General features: G+C 35.6%; 1 protein-coding gene across 6 annotated transcripts in view; it reads right to left on the bottom strand.

Moving 5' to 3' along the window:
* The window catches only part of ACMSD (aminocarboxymuconate semialdehyde decarboxylase), a 71,119-nt gene that overhangs the window by 11,997 nt on the left and 41,497 nt on the right, over positions 1-17,625 (bottom strand). For all 6 annotated transcript variants that reach the window (XM_027588889.2, XM_027588890.2, XM_027588891.2 and 3 more), the window contains one exon: positions 16,987-17,159. In XM_027588889.2, coding sequence (XP_027444690.1) covers positions 16,987-17,159 — 173 coding nt within the window. The remainder of the gene's footprint in view (positions 1-16,986; positions 17,160-17,625) is intronic.

Here is a 17,625-nt window from a genome sequence, read left to right as displayed (position 1 = left end):
ATCTAAACGAATTAGTTTATTACCTAAGAAAAAGGACATTTGAAAAGTATAATCACAGTACAGTTCTCAAAATCAGGACATTTAAAATTGATATAATGCTATTATATTATTCCTAGTCCATACTCAGATTTTGTCAGCTGTCCCAATATTTTTTTTTCCTAGTCCAGGATCCAATTGATAATCACATTAAATTTAGTTGCTCTGAAGTTTCTCTTAATTTGGAACACTTTTTATTTTTTTACTCTTGTCCTGGATTTTTTTGAAGAGTACAGCCTACCTATTTTATAAAATGTCCTTAAGTTTGTGTTTGTCTGATTGTTCCTCATGATTATATATAGATTATCTAGTTTTGGTAGGAAGCTTGCAGAAGCAAATTGTCTTTTTCAGTACATCATTATCAGGGGTGCACGATATCAGTATGTCCTAGTATTGGTGATGTTTAATCATTTAGTTCAATTGGTGCCCGCCTAGTTTCTCTAATATAAAGTTAGTTTTTTCCCTTCATGATTAATAAGTAATTTGTGGGGAAACATTTTAGGATCACATCAATATCTTGTTCCTCATGAAACTTTTGCCCACTGGCTTTATCATATTTTATCAATAATGATTTTCTAGCTCTATAATTTTTTCTATACTCATTAATCCTTAGGAAGAGATTTTATTATATATACATGTTTATATAAATATATATGTTCATTTGTTTATTCACATATATTCTGCATTCATTTATATATTTATATCATCCTGGACTTTATTTTATTTACTGGGTTATAATCCATTTCTGTCATTGTTTATTTTGATGAACAGATCATAAGTTTGATCAGTGTGAATACCTTCAAGTTGTTTCCTGTGTCCTCATGCTATTTCCCCACTATTTTTAAAGTACTCTCAGGCACAAGAAATTTTTCTAGCTAATTTTGTACTTTCTCTGTCCTGGAATCAGCCATTTCTCCAAGCAGCCCAGTTTCCCTATTGTGAAAAATGGTATGTATAAACCAAGATCTGGGCACTAGATGGGATAATTATTGCTGATGTGGAACTATATATATATATATATATATATGTATATATATATATATATATATGTTTGTGTATATGTATATTTCTGTATTTATCTATATTTGTAACTGTCTTCAATAGGGAGATACCTGCATCTTACTAAATTTATCTACTCATTTTATGCAAGTCTTAGAATGCACAGAAAGTATTTTCAGAATTGCTAATACATACTACTGCAAAAAACAAAGTTAGCTATAATGCAATATATTTTTAAGGTGATAATTACGTAGAGTAAAATGTAAAATTCTTAAGTGTTCAATTTGATAAGTTTTTTTCTCAATTTGGTAAGTTTTGACAAATGCATATACCTGTGTTACTCATACCCCTATCAAGATGCAGAATATTTCCATCACCCCAGAAAGTTCTCGCATGTCCCTTCATTTAAGATTGTTTCTGGTTTTTGGCTATTTTGAATAAAGCTGCAATGAGCATTCTTATAAAGTCTTTTTGTGGATATATGTGTTCATTTCTCTTGGATCAATACCTAGGAGTAAATGATCGTAGGAGTATGTAGGAGTGTGTTCTGTTAGCAGTATACTGAAGTTTTGTTGTGCCATATCTTTTGCCAGGCAGTTTTCAGTCTCTTTCTTTTTAGCACTCTAGTGGTGTGTGGTGGTTTCTCATACTGCATTTCCCTGGTGAACTAATGATGTAGAGTGTCTTTATTTATTTACTTATTTTTACCATTTTAAAGAGCATATTTCCTTTTAGTTTGTTCTTTTCTTTCAAGTCTTACTGAGATCGATTAACATGGAACATTGTATTAGTTTAAGAAGTACAACATAATAATTTGACATATGTATGTATTGCAAAATGATTACCACTGTAAGTTTACTTAACGTGTATCACCTCACATAGTTACAAATATTTTTTCCTATGATGAGAACTTTTAAGATCTACTCTCTTAGCAGCTTTCTTTCTTTCTTTTTTTTTTTTTTAAAGATTTTATTTATTCATTTGACAGAGAGTGAGAGAGCACAAGCAGGGGGACCCAGCAGACAGAGGGAGAGGGAGAAGCAGGCTCCCCACTGAGCAGGGAGCCTGGCCTGCGGCTCGATCCCAGAATCCTAGGATCATGACCTGAGCCGAAGGCAGACGCTTAACGACTGAGCCACCCAGGCGCCCCACTCTCTTAACAACTTTCAAATACATGGCACAGTATTGTTAGCTATAGTCACCATGCTGTACATTACGTCCCCAGAACTTATCTTACAACTGGTTGTTTGAATCTTTTGACCACTTTCACCCGTTTCCCTTGGTATCTTTAAACATGTTTATTGGCTAGTTGTAAATCTTTTGCAGAATGGCTATTGAAGTCTTTTGTCCATTTTAAATTGGATCATTTGTTTTTTTATTATTGAGTTGTAGTAGTTCTTTATTTTGGATGTAAGTGCATTGTCATACATATATTTTGTGAATATTTCCACCATTCCGTGGCTTGCCTTTTCACTTAATTTTTCTTATGATGAGATAAAGTAATTTGATGAAGTTTAACTTGTCTTTTTAAAAAATGTTTACTGTTTTCTGTGTCCTTTTTTTTTTTGGCTACCATGTTAAAGAGATACTCTTCTATATTTTTTTCTTGGAGCCTTATAGTTTCAGCTTTATGCTTAGGTGTATGATCCTTCTCAAATTAAGTTTTGTTTATGGTATGAGGTAAAGTCACATTTCATTTTTCTCCCCCCATATGAATATCTACTTGTGCCAGTCCCATTTGTGAGATAGCTTTCCTTTCCCCATTTAGTTGTTTTTGTACGTTTATCAGAAATGAATTGATCATGTAAAAGTGAGACTATTTCTGCACTCTTCTCATCTATTACATCGATCTATCTGCCTGTCCTTATGTCAATACCACATTGTGTTGACTGCTATAGCTTTATAGTAGCTCTTAAGTCAGTTAGTGCAAGTCTCCAATTTTACTTTTCTTTTTCTAAATTATTTTGGCTCTCTGGTCCTTTGTATATCCCTATACATTTTGGACTCAGCTTGGATTACACTGAATGTATAGATTAATTTTGAGAGAATTGGCATCTTAATATTGAGTTCTTGGATTCTTAAACACTGTATATCTTTCCATTTATTTAGGTTTTATTTACTTATTTTTAAGATTTTATTTATTTATTTGAGAGAGAGAGAATGAGACAGAGAGCATGAGAGGGGGGAGGGTCAGAGGGAGAAGCAGACTCCCTGCCGAGCAGGGAGCCCGATGCGGGACTCGATCCAGGGACTCCAGAATCATTACTTGAGCCCAAGGCGGTCGCTTAACCAACTGAGCCACCCAGGTGCCCTATTTAGGTTTTAAAAAATTGCTCTCAGTCATATTTTATAGCATTCAACGTAAAGGTCTAGCATATCATTTGTTAAGTTTATTTCTGTATATTTTGTGTTTTTTAACACTATTGCAAATTGATTTGTATTGAAGTTTTATTTTACAGTTGTTTGCTCTTAGTATACAGAAAAACAATTGATTTTTTAAAAATTGCCCTAATGGGGGTGCCTGTGTGGTTCGGTCGGTGAAGCATCCAACTCTTGATCTCAGTTCAGGTCTTGATCTTAGGGTTGTGAGTTCAAGCCCCACATTGGGCTTCATGCTGGGCATGGAGCCTACTTAAAAAAAAAAATTGCCCACATGTCCTCAGTCTTGCTAAATTCACTTATTAGTTCTAGTAGTTACTTTGTAGGGTCTTTAAAAATTTCCACATAGACAATCATGTCATTTGCTAACAAAGAGAGTTTACTTCTTTCACCAATCTGTATGCGTTTTATTTCTTTTTTCATCTTCTTGTACTGGCTAGGATCTCTAGTACAATGTTAATTAGAAGGGGTGAGCGTGGACATCTTTTCCTCTTTCCCTATCTTAGGGAGAAAGTGTTTATTTTACCATTATGTATGGTGATAGCTATAAGTTTTTTGATGATGCTCTTTATCAAATTGAGGACATTCATTCCTATTCCTTATATTGTGAGTTTTTTTCTAAATCAAGAATGAGTAATTAATTTTGTCATATTTTTTCTTCATCTATGAAATAATCATACTGTTTATTCCATGAATATGGTGAAATACATTGATTTTAAAAAGTTAAGCCAATCTTGCATTCTTAAAATAAACCTTGCTTGTTCATGATGTAGTATTTTTAAATTATTGCTGAATTTGATTTACATATATATGTGTGTGTGTGTGTGTATATATATATATATACATATATGTATTTTAGAGAGGGGGGAAGGGTGGAGGAAGAGAGGGAGAGAGAATCTTAAGTAGGCTCTGTGCCCAGCGCGGAGCATGATGCACGGGGCTTGATCGCATGACCCTGAGATCACGAACTGAGCTGAAATCAAGAGTTGTACACTTAACCAACAGAGCCAGCCAGGCACCACCAAACACCCAAATTTTGATTTATCAATTTTCTTTATTGTTTATGTTGGTTCTGTTCTTTGATTTTGGCTCTTTGTCATTTCTTTCTATCTACTTTTTTTTTTTAAGATTTTATTTATTTATTTGAGAAAGAGAGACACAGTGAGAGAGGGAACACAAGCGCGGGGGTGGGAGAGGGAGAAGCAGGCTTCCCACTGAGCAGGGAGCCCGATGCGGGGCTCGATCCCAGGACCCTGGGATCATGACCTGAGCCGAAGGCAGACGCTTAATGCCCAAGCCACCCAGGCACCCTCTGCTTTTTTTTTTTTTTTAAGATTTTATTTTTATTTATTTTACAGAGAGAGTGCAAGATGAATTTCCTCATATTTTCTTCTATATACATTTGTCATTTGTTTTCTACTCTAAAATATGAAGTGTTCCCATATATCAGCCCCAGTCATGTTGTTAGAGCTTAAAAATATATCATGAATGAGAGAATGACATTTTTTTTTTTTTTAGTTGTCAGGATTTTTTTAAACTATTATATAGAGAATTCTTGGGGACTGGAGGATGGGAAGCAGCATCAATGAAGGTTATATAAGAGAGATGGGACAAGGGCGAGGCGGAGGCCTATCAGACAAAGCTTCCCTCCCAACCTCTACTGCCTAATTAGAACAACTCTGCTTCTATTTTACTTGTTTACACAAGACTTTGTTGACCATAGTTTCCATGGATTAAAAGCAAAGTTCCAAAACTAGAGTATTTCTAAGGTTCCTTGTGACCATAAATTATAAATTCATACTGATGCTAACCCAGTTTTTTCATGCTACTTGTATATTAATATTACCTGGGGAGCTTTAAAAAAATACCCCAGAACCTACCCCAAATCAATTAAATCATCATATCTGGGCGTGGGGCCTAAAAATACTAGTAACATTAGCATTTTTTTAAAGCTCCCCAGATGCTGGGATGCCTGGGTGGCTCAGTCGGTTAAGTGTCTGCCTTCAGCTCAGGTCATGATCCCAGGGTCCTGGGATCGAGTCCTGCATCGGGCTCCTTGCTCAGCAGGAAGCCTGCTCTTCCCTCTGCCGGCTCTGCCTGCCACTGCCCCCCCCACTTGTGCTCTCTCTGACAAATGAATAAAATCTTTAAAAAAAAAATAAAGCTCCCAGATGATTCTAATGCACAAGCAAGGTTGAGAACCACTGAACTAACTCATATTCTTGGCCTCAATTAACCTACATTATATTCATCTGAGTTAATAAGTCGTAGATATTGGGCCAACAGTATGGGGACGTTTGGAAAATACTTAAACTTGAGCAATTAATTAGATTTATACTGTAACTGAGTTTAGGATTTTAATGTGCCTTCCATAATAATGACTATTTCCAGTTGAGAATGTTAAATAACAACTCTGATAAGATTTGTATGACCTTTTTGCCACTGTTAACTGGGAATTGTATCTTGGGTATTAATTAGGTTATTTCACAAATTCTAATGACTTGTGAAAGATTACTCGATAGAGCATGAACCCAAACCTGTTTTTCCTTTAGGTTGATGGCATTACTTTCCACCCAGCTGCCCAAACTGGAAACCTGGGAATCACGTTGGACTCCTTCTGCTCTGTCACCCCAGCATTTCAGGGGTCACTGAGCCCTTTGGATTCTATCACTGTATCATTTCTTGCACCCATCACTTCCTCTCTACTTCCCCAGTTCTTCCCTCAACTCAGGCTCTTACCAGCCCTTCACTCAGCCAAGTGCGAACTCTGTATCCCTAAAGCACCCTACAGATACTTTTATTCACAGCACTTCTTACATTGCTGTGAGATAACCCCTTATAATAATAATATCTAACATTTATTGATTGCTTACCATGTGTGAGATGCTGTTTTAAGCCATTTGCATTCGTTAACTCATTCTCACAGCCTTTCTATGAGATGGGTCCTATCATTATCCCCATTCAACAGACAAGGAAGCAAAGATGATAACTAACTTGCTTAGAGTTGTACAACTAGTATGTGGTGGAGCCAGACTTGTGTCTCCATTTCCTCAACTCAGCTAAGAAGTGGGACAAAAACTGTCTCCAGCACTGAGCAAAAGCTTGGTACAGAGTGGATGTTTATTGAATTAAATTGGACTGCTACTATAGTTTTCTAACTGATTTCAGTCTCATCCATTTTAATCAATATCTAACACTGGAGAGAATGCTGTTTTAAATAAAAATCTGATCATGCCACATCCCTGCTTAAAATCCTTTAATAATTTCCTGTTGTCCAGGAGGTGAAACCCAAATTTCTTAGTGTGGAATAAAATGCCTCCAGTAAATGTGAAAAAAAAAGTTGTCCTAAATCTGAACTGGGGCAGAACTTTGTGGTCTAATATGACTATCTGCTCTTCCTGGGGAATAATGAGCATTTTTTCTTTTTAAATTGAGGTATAATTGATATATAGCATTATGTTAGTTTCAGGTATACGATGTAATGGTTTGATACTTGCATATATTACAAAATAATCACCACAATGAATTTAGTTAACATTTGTCACCAAACATAGTTTAGCATTCTTGATAAAATATTTGCCTAATTTTTTGGATAGACTTATTGAGCTTAAGAGTTTCTAGGGCACCCCCTTCATTGACTATTAGTTTTCAAACTAGTCTAGGACTTTTAACCAATAATACAAAGAGGCTAATTGTCCTTAACTGGATAGTTGTCTTCTTTTTTACATCCAGTCAACAATAACTGTCTGACCATCTTTTTCCCTATAAAATATCTCTGCCAAGATAGATTCTTTGAGTTGGACTTTTCAGAAAGCCTCTTTTTTTAAAACAAATTTGAAATAAAACTCTGACATATGCTTATAATGTATCTGAGAGTGGCTTTATATTTTGAAGGAATGAATACTTGAATATATGAAAGAGGGAAGTCGTCTGATTGTTACTAGTCCTGAAATATTAAAATATTTTATTTTATTTTTATTTTTTGGTGCAAAATGGTGGTTTATTAAAGCACAGGGACAGGACCTGTGGGCAGAAAGAGCTACTGCCTAAATATATTTTAAATATGCTAAATTTGAGCTCCTGTAAGAATAAATGACACTTTGATTTCTACCAGAAAAAAAAAATAATTTTCCTGGGTTTTATGAATACATTCACATGAAATGATATGGGAGAATGTATAATAAATTTAGAGGAAGGCCATGATGGACTAACAACTCTATTTCTAAGTTCTTATATTCATTACTGTAAAAAACCAAGCAAATACACCTGCTTATAGAAGCCCTAAAGGCCCAAACTTATGTCTACTCACATCTGTGCCAACAGCTGATCTTGTTCTGAATGCCTGCTTTGCATTCACTGGAGCTTCATTTGTTCTTATTTCTGCTCCTCTTGCTAAAGCTGTTTACAGTTCCAAAACACAACATAATTTTAAAAAAGTCCCCTGCTATATTACATTTGTTAACTACATTAACATGAAATTGAGATTTAGAAATTTATTTTGCTTTCTAGTCAGGAATTCTTCCATTCTCAGTATTATGGCCTTCTTGGATATAAATACATTTTAAGGGGGGAATGTGTCTGTTCCATTTTAATATGAAGAGAGCAAAGGATTTTAAAACAGAAATGAAAACCATTCCTCGGCATTTTATCCTTCCTGGTTAAGATACTTCCTCGTTCTCCTTGCTAACTTGATTGTGGATGCCTTTTGCCAAACTCCAAAGTCATGGTTTGGCAATATTCAATTATTATTTAGTAGCTATTGTTCACAGTTCCTCTCTACAGGAGGTTAATTATCTGCTTGTGATAATCTCCGGTTTGTTAATTTTTCATACCCTATATTTATCTGTATACCTTTTATTGATACTTTCTGCTAAGTTTCTGACCATTTCGCACTTGTTAGGAATTTCATAAGGGAGAATGAAGTAGGCATAAAAGAACTGGAAGTGAAGTTCTTGTTAATGAGATTTCTTGTTCAGAGGGAGAAGAGATAGTAGTAGGGAAGAGGTGGGGAGATGAGATTCCTCCAAGTAGGGTCCTGTATGATGAAGGTTGCATTCTCCATTGCTTAATAACAGTCTCCACTTGATAGAAGCTTAATAAATATTTCCTGAGTTAAAAATACTTTTTGTATTGCCATTTTTACCACCTTTTGTTTCATAACTGCAAATTGATTGTATTTTAAAGGGATTACATAGAGAATCCTAGTTCAGGAGGCATAGGATATGGATGTGGATGATTGCTGCCCTATTTTGAAGCTCTCAGGGAAACCTAAGCTCTTGTGATATCTCAGGTTCCCAAATAGCGTACCTGATTCTGGCCTTCCAAAAGCTAGAACTTTCTTCTGTCTTCTTGTCTGTGACGTAGGATTCTATTCCCTTAAGATCCACCATAATCATGAACCAATTTTTAAGGATATCTGTGCTAATGTAACATTTGACAACATCTACATTTTAGTAGGGCTTTTCTAAAGACTCTGTAAACCCAAAGGAATAATTCTAATGGTGGGCCTTTTAGTTACCATGGCTGCTTCTTCTGGGATCCTGAAGTTATACCATCTACCCAGACAATGGCTTTCTTTGTTAGACAGTGGATAATCCTGATTTATTTCTCAGCACCAGCACTCTCCCCCAACATATGTTTCCCTCCCCAAAGCTGGCAACACACATTCCCTATGAGGTCAAAGACTTACTGAGATGATAATAATAGTGATTAATAGTCCTGCCAAGGAAAAGAAATAAACTGCTCACCTGCTGGGATGTATTAACTTTTTCACATTTTCAGGAAATGCTGTGAACACTGAAAGATGTGGCTTACTAAATAAATTCACATAGTAGAAGAGAGAGAGTTCATTTGTCTTCTAGAAAAGGAACAATTAGCTATCTTCTCATTAGCCAATTTCATTAGTAGCATATGCAGTAAATACAACATAACTCTATTATAATGTAGCTTACTACAAAAATTCTAACTTACCAAAAATTCAGTTTGTTCCCTGAGACATAATTTCCTAGAGAAGGAGCCTGGTTTAATTCAATCAATGCACAGTAAGATTAGCCTTATACTCATAAAACCATTACACAAACTCAGTTAAACAAACATTAACTCAATACCTACTATTTGTAAAGCACTAGAATAGGTGATATAAATTGCTGACATTTGTATAGTACTTTGACATAGTATTATGCCAACTCCTCACATCAATTCTGCATGGTTATCATTTCCATTTTACAGTTGAGGAACCTGAGGGTGAGAGGGATAAGTGACTTAATAATAATCTCTAAGGAGATTAGAAACATGCTAGATGCAATGAACAGGGGGCCGGAAGAAGCAGAGGAACAAGTTAATGACCTACAAGACAAGATAATGGAAAGCAGTGAAGCTGAACAAAAGAGAGAAAGAAGAACTATGCAAAATGAGAATAGACTTAGGGAACTCAGTAAGTCATTCAAATATAATAACATTTATCTTATAGGAGTCCCAGAAGAAGAAGAAGAGAGAAAATGGGGCAGAAAATTTATTTGAAGAAATAATACCTGAAAACTTTGGGGAAGGAAACAGACATCCAGATCCAGGAAGTACAGAGAACTCCCATCAAAATCAACAAAAGCAGGCCAATACCAAGATGTATTGTAATTAAATTTGCAAAATATAGTGATAAAAAAGATCTTAAAAGCAGTGAGACAAAAGAAATCATTAACTTACAAGGGAAAACCCATAAGGCCAGCTGGATATTTTTCAAAAGAAACTTTGGAAGCCAGAGGGAGTGGCATGATATATTCAAAGTGCTGAATGGGAAAAATTTGCAGCTAAGGGTACTCTATCCAGCAAAGCTATCATTCAGAATAGAAGGAGAGAGAAAGAGTTTCCCAGAAAAACAAATACAAGGATTTCATGACCACAAACCAGCCCTGAAAGAAAGATTAAAGGGGACTCTGAGTGGAAAGGAGAGACCAAAAGTAGCAGTATAAAGGCAGGAAACACGAAAGCAGTAAAATGAATATTTATATAAAAATCAGTCAAGGAACTCACACACACAAAAAATACATAAAATATAATAACAAGAAGAGAATGGGTTCAAACTTAAGTAACTATCAACTTAATACAGACTGCTATTTGCAGAAGAGGTTATATACACACTAATGGTAACCATATATTAAAACCACTAATAAACATGGAAAGAATAAACAGAAACAAATCCAAATACATCACTAAAGAAAATCAGCAAACCATGAAAGAGAGAAAGACAACAAAAGATCAGAGAAAATATTTAGCAACAACCACAAAACAAGTAATAAAATGGCAATAAATATATGTCTGTCAATAATTATTTTGAATATAAAAGGACTAAATGCTCCCATCAATACACATAGGGTGTCAGAATGAATAAAGAAACCAGACCCATCTACAAACTGACTGTGAGACTCATTTTGGTCCTTAAGACACCTGCAGATTGAAAGTGAGGGGATGGAGAAACATTTATCATGCAAATGGATGTCAAAAGAAAGCCAGAGTAGTAATATATCAGAGAAACTAGACTACAAAATAAAGACTGTAACAGGAGACAAAGAAGGGCACTATAAAATAATAAAGGGGACAATCCAACAAGAAGATATAACAGTTGTAAATATTTATGCACCCAACATGGGACCACCCAAGTTATAAAACAATTAATAAGAAACATAAGGGAACTAACTGATAATAACACAATAATAGCAGGGGATTTTAACACTCCACTTATATCAAAGAACAGATCATCTAAACAAAATCGACAAACAATGGCTTTGAACCACACTGGATCAGATGAACTTAGCATATATTCAGAATATTCCATCCTAAAACAGTGGAACACACACTATTTTCAAGTACATGGAACATTCTCTAGAATAGATCACATACTAGGTCACAGATCAGACCTCAACAAATACAAAAAGATTGAAGTCATACCATGCACCTTTTCTCACTATAATGCCGTGAAATGAGAGGTCAACCACAAGAAGAAATCTGGAAAGACCACAAATACATGGAGGTTAAATAACATGCTACTAAACAATTAATGGGCCAAACAGGAAATCAAAGAAGAAATAAAAAAAATACATGGAAACAAATGAAAATGAAAACACAACAGTCCAAAACCCCTGGGATGCAGTAAAAGCTGTCCTAAGAGGGAAGTATACAGCAATACAGGCCTACCTCAAGAAGCAAGAAAAATCTCAAACTACTTAACCTTACACCTAGAGGGGCTAGAAAAAGAACAACAAATAAAGCCTAAAGCCAGTAGAAGGAAGGAAATAATAAAGATTAGAGCAGAAATAAATGAAATAGAAACCTAAAAAAAAAAAACCAAAAAAAAAAAACAGATCAGTGAAACCAGGAGCTGGTTCTTCGAAAAAAATCAGTAAAATTAATAAACCCCTAACCAGACTTATCAAAAAGAACAGAGAAAGGACCCAAATAAATAAAATCACAAATGAGAGGAGAAATAACAACCAGTATCACAGAAATACAAATAATTATAAGAGAATTTTATGAAAAACTATTTGCCAACAAATTGGACAACCTAGAAGAAATGGATAAATTCCTAGAAACATACCTACCAAAGCTGAAACAGAAAGAAACAGAAAACTCGAACAGACTGATAACCAGCAAAGAAATGGAATCAATAATCAAAAAATTCCCAAAAAACAAAAGTCCAGGGCCAGATGGCTTCACAGGTGAATTCTACCAAACATTTAAAGAAGAGTTAATACCTATTCTTCTCAAACTATTCCAAAAAATAGAAAAGGAAGGAAAACTTCCAAATTCATTTTATGAAGCAAGCATTATCCTGATACCAAAACCAGATAAAGACTCCGCTAGAAGAGAACTACAAGCCAGTATCCCTGATGAACATGGGTGTAAAAATTGTCAATAAAATACTAGCAAACTGAATCCAAAAATACATTAAAAAAATCATTCACCATGATCAAGTGGGATTTGTTCCTGGCATGCAAATGTGATTCAATATTCACAAATCAATCAATGTGATACATCATATCAGTTAGAGGAAGGATAAAAACTGTATGATCATTTCAATAGATGTAGAAAAAGCATTTGATAAAGTACAACATCCATTCATGATAAAAACCCTCATCAACAAAGTAGGTTTAGAGGAAACATATCTCAACATAATAAAGGCCATATATGAAAAACCCACAGGTAATATCATCCTCATTGGGGAAAAACTTAGAGCTTTTCCTCTATGGTTAGAAACAAGACGGGGGTGTCTAATCTCAACAGTTATTTAACATAGTACTGGAAGTTCTAGTCACAGCAATCAGACAACACAAAGAAATAAAAGGCATCCAAATCAGCAAGGGAGAAGTAAGACTTTTACTTTTTGCAGATGACATGATACTCTATATAGAGAACCTGAGAGACTCCACCGAACTGATACACAAATTCAGTAAAGTCACAGGATACAAAATCAATGTATAGAAATCTGTTGCATTTCTATGATATTGGCTGTAGCAGATTTTAAATTAAATTACACTAATAATGAAGCAGCAGAAAGAGAAATTAAGGAATCAATCTCCTTTACAATTGTACTAGAAACAATAAGATACCTAGGAATAAACCTAACCAAAAAGCTGAAAGATCTGTACTCTGAAAACTATAGAACAATGATCAGAGAAACTGAAGATGACCCAACAGTGTCTTTCCATGTTCATGGGTTGGGAAGAATAAATATTGTTAAAATGTCTATACTGCCCAAAGCAATCTACACATTTAATGCAATCCCTATCAGACTACCAATAGCATTTTTCAAAGAACTAGAATAAACAATCTTAAAATTTGTATGGAACCACAAAAGATCCTGAATAGCCAAAGCAACCTTGAAAAAGAAAAGCAAAGCTGGAGGCATCACAATTTCTGGACTTCAAGATATATTATAAAGCTGTAGTGATCAGAACAGTATGGTGCTGGCACAAAAGTAGACACATAGATCAACAGAACAAAATAGAAAACCCAGAAATGAACTCACAACTATATGGTCAATTAAAAAGCAGGAAAGAATGTCCAGTGGGGAAAAGACAGTCTTCAACAAATGGTGTTGGGAAAACTGGACAGCAAGATGCAAAAGAATGAAACTAGACCACTTTCTTACACCATACACAAAAGTGAACTCAGAATGGATTAAAGACCTAAATGTGAGACCTGAAACCATAGAAATCCTAGAGGAGAGCATAGGCAGTAACTTCTTTGATATTGGCTGTAGCAACTTTTAAATTAAATTAAATTAAATTAAATTAAATTAAATTAAAATTTTAAAGTAGGTTCCATGCCCAATGTGGGATTGAGCTCATGACCCCGAGATCAAGAGTCACATGCTTTATCAACTGAGCTAGCCAGGTGCCCTCACCCTCTGTACTAACTTTTTTCTAGATATGTCTCCTGAGGCAAGGGAAACGAAAGTAAAAATAAACTACTGGGACTATATCAAAATAAAAGCTTCTCCTGCACAGCAAAAGAAACAATCAGCAAAACTAAAAGGTAACTTATGGACTGGGAGAAGGTATTTGCAAATGACATATCTGATAAAGGTTATCCAAAATATATAAAGAACTTATAAAACTCAACACCCCAAAAATGAATAATCCACTTTAAAAAATTGGGCAGAAGACATGAATAGACATTTTTCCAAAGAAGACATCCATATGGCCAACAGACACATGAAAAGATGCTCAATATCACTGATCATCAGGGAAATTCAAATCAAAATTACAATGAGATATCAACTCAGACCTGTCAGAGATTATGTAATTTAAGTCCTTCATTTAGCACAGTGTTTTAGAAATAGTAGGGGCTCAATAAATAGTTTTGGTATATATACTTTCTTCTCTAAATGTTTATTATTCTATTTATTTTTCTCTGTATATTCTTTCTATATATTCATTTACTCCTAGGGTATTATGTAAATTTTTATTTATCAAAGTAATGCCTCTACATAGTTAAATAATCAAATATCACTAAAATATCTTTCCTAACTCTTATCTTTCGAGGCAGCCACTTTTACCATTTTACCTTGCATCTTCTGATAGTTACCTTCCTTGTTCTATATAATTACCTTATTCCATTCTTGATTTATTAGCTTTAGAGAGTTACTGACTTCTCATTATGATCCTTGAGAATTTCTTTGTTACCCCAGCTTCTCTCCTCCATTTTCCCAATAGAATTAGAATTTTCACTTAAACTAGTACTTAGTATTTACACTATTACGACTGTAAATATTGTTCACTGCTGAGTCAAGTAATGTACAATGATTATCTGTCCTCATATGGGTGTTTGTTTTCTTAGAGTTAATTATTTCCTTTTCTTTCATTTGCTTAATTTTCTATGTACATATTGCTTATTTGCTCCTAATACATCAACAGATCTGTTGAATGCCTGGTAATCAACATTTCAAACTCACAAACCCGTGAAATAATCCATCAGTTCCATTTTTTTCTCTCCCGGAGACCTCCCGTTAAAGCTCTAATGATTCTCTCTTGTCTGGCTGTCATGCTAGGACTTTCCTCAGCCATTTTAGTTTGGGGGTTGTTTTTGAGAGGATTTGTTAATGTGAATATAACCAGAATGAAGAAGCATTAATGTTTTAGAGAGAATCCAAATTATTAATATATATTGCTTCTGTGTCCTGGATTCACCAGACAGTGAGGTCACATAAAATGAGGTTGCATTTGCTTTTGATGCCCAAATTATAATGGCTCAAGCCTTCATAGTTTGAATGTAAATTCTAAGCACCACTGACTTTGCAAAGTGCCCTCTTCAGTTTTTCTGGGGGTAGCTAAAAGGGGTGGTGCTCACATGTGCTCACTAACTAGTCTGTCTGCTAATTACCACAAGCCATTTACCATGTTCTTCCTCTTTTGCTCTGACCCCCTGGCAATATGTATTGTCCTGAGTGCTGTTTGATGCTGATAGGCTCCCTCACTGCTAATGGTAGGTATCCCTCAAAAGAGGTGTGTTGTATTTGCCAGGGGCATTTTCTCCTGATTTTACCATTTCTAAGGGTACCAGGAGTACTAGGTTTGATGGGAGGTCATCAGGATGACTCTTTCCCCAATTCCACACCACTTCCCCACATCCCCTCCTCCATTACTCAAAGTCACAGTCACCCACAGTCTCTTCCAGTTTCTCCTTTTTGTAATTTCTTCCCCATTACCCCTGTATCCAAACCAATAATCATCAACATTCACAACCCACTGCTAAACACCCATTTTGGCAGGAACAACATAAAAGCTAGAAGGCTCAGAAGCACAGCTCAACTATATAATTTATTACCAAACCAGAATGTTTAACATTTATATTCTAGTCAGTTTCTTAAGCCAGAGAAACAGCTTTAAAGTAAGATGAAATCTCCATTCTGGAGATGGAGAACTTGCAGCTTTGAAATGATGGACTTCTTTTTCTGCTGGACAAGATTTTAAATACCTTAGCGTCTACTCTCAATCCAAGTACCACGTTGCAAATCTTTAAATATCCGCATTTTTAAAGAAATCCTCAAGGTTTTTTTTTTCTTTGAAAATTTGGAAACCTATAGATATTTGTAAATAATATGAGGGAATTGAAATAGTATATATTTCAGACTTTTCACTGATTCAAACTGGACTTTGCCCTAAAAATGGTGTAACTTGCAGAGTTAGCATTTTCAAAAAGGACTTAAAGGTAGAAATGCCACCAATGAGATCTGCGAACAGATGACAACAAAGGAAAGACTCTATCTTGTGAAGTTTAAAGTAATACTATGTTGGTCTTTTTGGACTAAATGAGAGAATTGTTTTCAAAATGAAGGCTGTACCGTATTCCAGAAAAAAATTTCAGTGGTATACAGACCCTTCATCATCTTCCCCTGCCTCCTGTCAAGTGTCATTTCCTCCTTCTTTAATGTTCCAATTTTCATTTAATGGATGAGGACAGTTGGGTTCATAATTTACCCAATCAGTAAGAGGTAGAGCCAAGATTTTAACACAGGTCAATTTGACTTCAAAACTGGTATCTCTTTTCTTTTTTTTTTTTAATGTTTTATTTATTTATTCATGAGAGTCAGAGAGAGAGAGAGAGGCAGAGGCAGAGGGAGAAGCAGGCTCCCCACCCAGCAGGGAGCCCGATGCGGGGCCCGATCCCAGGACCCCGGGATCATGACCTGAGCTGAAGGCAGATGCCTAACCATCTGAGCCACCCAGGCGCCCCAAAAAACTGGTATCTCTTTTCGTGCTTACCATATTGCATTGTGTCATTTTGGGTGACTACAGAAATGACCCTAAGGAACAGAGCTGACCTAAGGGAATTACCCAGCCATGTGGTTTTTCTGGGATTTCCCTGGTGTATATAATGGTTCCCTGACAGTACACATGGTGTTGAAGGAGGTCTGGAGAGGATCTCTTGTGCAAGCAAATCTAATCCTAAATCTCACTGTCCCTCTCCTTTCTTCTAATGCCTTTTCTTCCATCCCCTTTTTGGAGAGAGGCCATGTAACTGGTTGCTGATCCTATACTTCGCTCCCCATAAGCCATCCACATGGCAGACCCAATTTACCTTTCCTATGACATCTGTTAACAGCTTGAGTGCCAGAGGATCATGAACCAAGGAGTCTGTATAAAAGGAACCAAGGTATTTCTTTGGGTTGGTTGGATTGTCCTGGGCACACAGATCTGGGCGCATGTTGAATCCATGGGAGATTCTTCCAACTGTAAAAGGGAAGGCACCACCTGCAAGTAAAACTCGTTAGTGAGGGCTAATGTCAATTGAAAAGGATATTTTTCAATCCTCATGTTGTATGCAAAGAGGTGTTACTAGTCCAGTATTTACAAAGGATTTATTGTGTCCCAAATGCTGGGAGATGACTCAGAACAAGTGATATGAACTCATCTATAAATTCATGTTTGAGGAATTTATCCTAAAGAAAGAATACAAGTGTGTAAAGATATGTGGTCAAGGTTTTCAAATGTAGTGTGCTTATAATAGCAAAGGCAGAGGCAACCTATCAACTGGGAAATATCTACATAATGATGGCATATCCATAAAATGTTTTGCCATGCATGCAACCATCAAAAGTAGTGGTAATGGTGGTATGTGTGTGTGCCCAAGAGTCAGAAACTCAATTACTTGCAGGGACCAAGCAGGAAATGTAAATGAATGAAATAGACCTATTTGTAAATAATAGAGAATGGTAGG

This window comes from Zalophus californianus, chromosome 3, assembly GCF_009762305.2.
Source record: "Zalophus californianus isolate mZalCal1 chromosome 3, mZalCal1.pri.v2, whole genome shotgun sequence".
In the NCBI taxonomy this organism is placed as follows: domain Eukaryota; kingdom Metazoa; phylum Chordata; class Mammalia; order Carnivora; family Otariidae; genus Zalophus; species Zalophus californianus.
The sequence above is the reverse complement of the archived record's forward strand: the minus strand, read 5'-3'. Positions and strand labels throughout refer to the sequence as shown.